The 5,740-nt window shown below is 59.3% G+C and overlaps 1 protein-coding gene across 1 annotated transcript in view; it reads left to right on the top strand.

Annotated features, from left to right (window-relative positions):
- Nucleotides 1-5,740, top strand: part of CSMD1 (CUB and Sushi multiple domains 1) — a 710,708-nt gene that overhangs the window by 511,325 nt on the left and 193,643 nt on the right. Inside the window, exons 13-14 of the mRNA XM_015570591.1 lie at nt 3,172-3,354; nt 4,707-5,033. Coding sequence (XP_015426077.1) covers nt 3,172-3,354; nt 4,707-5,033 — 510 coding nt within the window. The remainder of the gene's footprint in view (nt 1-3,171; nt 3,355-4,706; nt 5,034-5,740) is intronic.

The following is a 5,740-nucleotide window of genomic DNA, read 5'->3' as shown; positions in this document are numbered from 1 at the left end:
TCTTCCTTTGGGACAACCACGCACAGGCGCTGAGAAGCCCAGGACATGCCCGGACTGGGAGGCGGGCAGGTCAGAGAGCACCCGCACCGGCCAGCTGGTCCCGCCAACGCCAACGGTGCCGCCCGCCTGGCGGTGACGGCAGAAACCAGGCGGAGCAGGGACTGAGTCGCTGGCCTGATGCCCACGCTCTCAGCGCGTGCTCACTCTCATCTCCTTCACGATTTCTGTGTGGAAGCCACTCCAGCCACAGTCCCGTTTTGTCTCGTTTCACATTTTAATTTATCTCCACTGACCTCGCAGCTTATGTCCAAAAGAACTTAGAGACGCACCCTTCCCTTTCCGTTCTGAACGCTGAGCACAGGTCAGCGGGGTATCCGTGCCCCGGCCAGCTGCCCGGCCACAGTGACAAGATTGGGTGGGCGGCAGGCGGCGGCTTTGTTTCCACTGACACGGCGCTGTGCGTGGAGTTCAGTTCGATTCCTAACTCTGCCAGCGTTCGGCGGCAGGTGTTCCGGATTGGCTGTGCAAATATCACTGTTATTTACTTTTCATTTTTATTTTTTAAATCCTCACCCGTGGATGTTTTCCCATTGGTTTTTAGGGAGAGTGGAAGAGAGACGCAAAGACAGAGAGAAACAGTGAAGTGAGAGAAACACAGTGATTGGTTGCCTCCCCCACCAGCCCCAGTACCAGGGAGGGCTGGCAACCAAGGTACGTTGACCGGAATCGAACCCGGGACCCTGGGGTCCGCAGGCCGACGCTCTGTCCACTGAGCCACACCAGCCAGGGCCAGAACACTTTTAGAAACAGCTCCTGTGGTCTGGGCCGCTTGCATAGGGCGTTCCCGGTCCTTCTGAGGCCACCCCAGGCACAGGCTCTTGTCTGTGCTGAGCCAGGCCTGCTGGCCGGTGTCCATGGGAGAGACGTGGTTCAGGCCTCCAGGCTTCAGTTCAAGTCTGGCCCCGCCTGGCTGTGCTCCGTCGAGGGCCACGCCCTGAACCCCCAACCGTCCTTAAGGAGGTGCCGCCTGCAGCTCGGTGGCCCGTGTGCCCCCGGGCACTCAGCCCCTGTTGCTGGAGGGGGCCCTTCCTCCTATCACGACCCCTGCGGTTAGTGACGCCTGAGCCTGTGCCCGGTGCCGCCTTTGTTGTGTTTTCTGTTCCTCTTGCTCTGCTGCTCGAGGAAACAGAGGTGGTCCCACCGCCGTGGTGGGGTCTGGATGCATTGTGACCCCACGAGCTGGCCCCCTTCCCAGGTATCCCACCCCTCGGGGCAGTCCCTCCTCCCGCGTGGACTTGGCCATCCCTGGACCCATCTCAGGGGTGAGGGACCAGGGGCTGTGCCCACACTGTGGCACCTACCTTAAAACCACCCCAAAACCCAGCTCCAAGTCACCCCCCAAACACCCCTCAGGAGAGCTTGGTCAGAAGGAGGTTAGGTCGCTCAGAAAACCTAAGTCCCAGCGAGCTCCGGACCCTGAGTTAACCCAGAGCCGGCCGTGAAGATCTGCGGCAGGCGGATAGTAGTGTGCGTGGGAGACGCAAATCCACCCGCGGGCGTCAAAACTCACTCTCCCACCCGCCGACGTGGCTCAGTGGTGAGCGTCGACCTATGAACCAGGAGGTCACGGTTCCATTCCGGTCAGGGCACAGGCCCGGGCTACAGGCTCCATCCCCAGTGTGGGGCGTGCTGGAGGCAGCCCACCCATGATTCTCTCTCATCACTGATGTTTCTATCTCTCTCTCCCTCTCCCTTCTTCTCTGAAATCAGAAAAAATAAAAATAAACACCCCCTTCCTTTGCCCTGCGCCCACTCCGCCAGCCTCTTGCCCTCCCCGTCAGCCCTGCGGACGATCTTTGAAGCGTGTGCTCACCCTGCCACCCGGCCATGCCTTCTCCCACACACTCAGCGCAAAACCCCTCCCAGCCGCGGGGTGCGTGCCCCCTGCCCCTCCCCGCCTCTTCCCAGGCATCTCTGCTGCAGGCATTGACCACATGGGCTCGCCTCTGACTCCGCCCCTCCTGCCACTTATGCTGGTCCCGCCTCCTGCTACCAACCCCAGGTGCCTGCTCGGTGCTCATTCAGGAAGCCGTGGTGTGGACTTGCCGCAGGTACAGGGGATGGCTCATACCCCAGCGCCGTCTGGGAGGCCCGGCCACGGCCTGACCTCTGTGTGGCTAGTTGCCATGGTTTCCTTGGTGCGGTTACCCACTGGGGCTCCTGTCACGCTCACCCTGCCTACAGCCGGGTCTGTGAAGCCCGGGCTACTGTTGACCTTGAGCATTGAGCAAGGGCAGCATTCAGCCAGGGTCCTGCCGGCCACACTCCCTGCTCTCCTCTTGCCCTTTGAACCCGCATTGGGCCTCGCATACTGGTCTTCACTGAAATGAGGTGCATTTTAACTGTTTTGTCGTTTCCCTCCAAATACCGTAACCCCACCGCCCCCCCAGTGCATGCATCTTGCCTTCCCCGTCCCCGTCCGCGCTGCTCATTTTGAGAGCAGGGCCTGACCCCGCTGACCTTCCGAGAGGGTGTCTCCGTGGAGATAGCTGAGCGCTCAGTCCTGTGGTCAACCTCGGAGGTGGAGCCATGCTGGGCCCCTCTGCCGCGTTCGGCCTCTGTGTCCAGGTGTCACTGCCATCAGGTTTTTGGGAAAAGAGGTCGATTCCGCAGTTTCTTCTCATCTGGAGGCCACGCGTGTTTCACTGTCTCATGAATGAGCTCTAACCTTCGTTAAAGGAGAGCGTTCACATGGGCCTGCGGACTTCAGTGCTCAGCGGGGAGGACACGCTCCCTGGACTGTTGCCATGAGAACCGCCCGAATTAGAACGAGACTGGGGCCTGCCCATCAGAGGCAGCGGCTGTGGGTGCCGAGCCGGCCGTGTGTGGCCAGGAGGGCTCGCTCACCATGTTCATCGTCACAGCCGCATCGTGAGCTCCTCTGTGTAGCCACGCGTGTCCCTGAGGACCGTCAGCTAAAGCCTTTCTCTTACGTTTACATGGCGCCTTCTCCCGGCTCTTGTAACTGAACGCGGGTGAATCGAGTCCCCATGTTAAAATGCTGACGGAAATAATGTGGAGACCACCGATGGCCACCATGTGTTCGTGTTCTAAACGGTTAAGCGCTGTCCGCGTGCCTGTGTAACGGTCCATCTGTCCCTCCTTTTGCAGAAATCGAGAAGGGGGGCTGCGGGGACCCCGGCGTCCCTGCCTACGGGCGGCGCACAGGCGGCAGCTTCCTGCATGGGGACACCCTGACCTTCGAGTGCCAGGCGGCCTTCGAGCTGGTGGGCGAGCGCGCCATCACCTGCCAGCGGAACAACCAGTGGTCGGGCAACAAGCCCAGCTGCGTGTGTGAGTGTCCCCAGGGCCCTGCCCAAGGGAGCGAGACGGGGGGGCGGCTCCCAGGCCCAGGACAGCCTCACGGAGGGGACTGCCCACTCTTCACGCCCCACCCCTGCCTCGTCTCTCACTCGCCCCTGCCTGGTCCCTCACCCACACGGACCATTGTCACCTGTGCTAGTCAGTGCACCCGAGCGTCGGCCAGAAAGACCGTGGTCCCAGCAGCGCCTCCAGCAGGCATCGTGAGCGGGCAGGTGTTGGCGTGGATTCCATCTGACGCCTGCCCACCTCCTGCTGAGCCAGTGATGGGGCAGATGGGAGACTGGACTTCAGCCGCTGAAACAGGGGGCTCTTTATAACGACATAGAACGAAGGGAGGAAGTGTAGGTGCAATGATGTGGGAGAAGAACAAAGCCTACCCCTAGAAATGAATCCAGCAGGTGTTCCCTCCATAAGAGAAAAGTATACAGCTACAGGGCGCTGACTCCCCAAATGTGCACACACTTCGAGTAACTCTTCATTCCAAGGGGTCACATCGGAAAAGAAAGAAAGATCAATTGAGCTGTCAGCTGTGAGTGAGTATACAGTCTTGGGGACACCAAATAGGAAGGTTTTTCAGTGCACATTCTTTTTTTATTTTATATTTATCTATTTATTTTTAAATCGTTATTGTTGAAAGTATTACATATGCCCCCCTTTCCCGCTAGTGACCTCTTCCAGACCCCTCCACTCTGCACCCCCACCCCCGGCCACCCCACCCTCCCCCCGCCGTCCCCCTGAGGCTCCACAGTCCGTTCCAAGCTTCCACGTCCCTGTGCACACAGTACACTCTCTTCAAAGCAACTCTTCCAGGAGATTTTTACAGCAGCCACCCAGACGTGGTCTGATTTTCCAAGATAACGTTTCTCAAGAGTCACCCGTGACCAATGACGTACGTGGGTAACTTGAGCGACACTCACGTGAAGTGGGGAGTGAAACGCTGGCCTGGAGCCCGAGTGGAGCCCTGTGATTTCCTGGGACTGGCTCCTGAGACACAGACACACCCTTCTGTGTCAATCTCTGCTCCTCCAAAGGCAGAGGCTTCTCACGAGAAAGGCTGACGTCTGCCCACGTCTCAGCCAACTGGACGGGTCAGGTCTGAGCCCGGCCTGTGCTGGATCCGTGCAGGCTCAGGGGGCACCCCACACGCTGGAACACTCTATTTCCAGTTCGGGAAAGAGAAAGCGTTCGGGTCCAGAATTAGCCATTTACCTAGCGGGACGACCTCGAGGGGCAGGCACGGGCTCCCCCCCCCGTCGGTCCCCAGCTCCGTGCCCCGGTCCTGGGCCCCATGTGCGACGGGTGAACCCTCTCTCCCCTCACAGTCTCCTGCTTCTTCAACTTCACGGCGGCCTCGGGGGTCATCCTGTCCCCCAACTACCCCGAGGAGTACGGCAACAACATGAACTGCGTGTGGCTGGTCATCGCCGAGCCCGGCAGCCGGGTCCACCTCCTCTTCAATGACTTCGACGTGGAGCCGCAGTTCGACTTCCTGGCGGTCAAGGACGACGGCGGCTCAGACGTGACCGTCCTTGGGACGTTCTCCGGCAACGAGGTGCCCTCCCAGCTGGCCAGCAGCGGGCACGTGGTGCGCCTGGAGTTCCAGTCGGATCACTCCAACACCGGCAGGGGCTTCAACATCACCTACACCAGTGAGTGCCCGCGCCCGCCCTCCTCCAGGGCCACGCGAGCCCAGGGCCGAGCTTCAGGGTGCGCTGTGCTCATTGTCTCCTTTTGGCTTTTATTTTTTTTTAATATATTTTATTGATTTTTTACAGAGAGGAAGGGAGAGGGATAGAGAGAGAGAGAAACGTCGATCAGCTGCCTCCTGCACAACCCCCAACTGGGGATGTGCCCGCAACCCAGGTACATGCCCTTGACCGGAATCGAACCTGGGACCCTTCAGTCCACAGGCCGACGCTCTATCCACTGAGCCACACCGGTCAGGGCTGTTTTGGTTTTTAAATGTGTTGTTATTGATTGGCGAGAGGAAAGGAGAGGGAGAGAGAGGAACATCCGTGAGGAGAGAATCATCCGTCTGCTGCCTCCTGCTCGCCCCACGCTGGAAATCGAGCCTGTAACCTGGGCGTGTGCCCTGACCGGGGGTCAAACCAGCGGCCTGTCGCTGCAGGAGATGATGCTCAACCAGCGGGCCAGGGCGTCTCAGAGGGTTTATAATCGTAATTAACATCATGAGAACAGCAAAGCGATGCATCATTATCCTGGTGACGGAAAAACACATCTCTCTGTTAGGTTCCTGGCTCGGTCACCCCTGCAGTAAGGACTGAGTCTCTCACATGTCTTTTCTCTCCTCCCTCCTTCCCTCCCTTCCTTCTTCTCATCTATCCATCCATCCGCC

The sequence above is a fragment of the Myotis davidii genome, unplaced genomic scaffold (assembly GCF_000327345.1).
Source record: "Myotis davidii unplaced genomic scaffold, ASM32734v1 scaffold807, whole genome shotgun sequence".
NCBI lineage: Eukaryota > Metazoa > Chordata > Mammalia > Chiroptera > Vespertilionidae > Myotis > Myotis davidii.
Note: the sequence above shows the minus strand (reverse complement) of the source record. Positions and strands in the feature narration are given on the sequence as shown.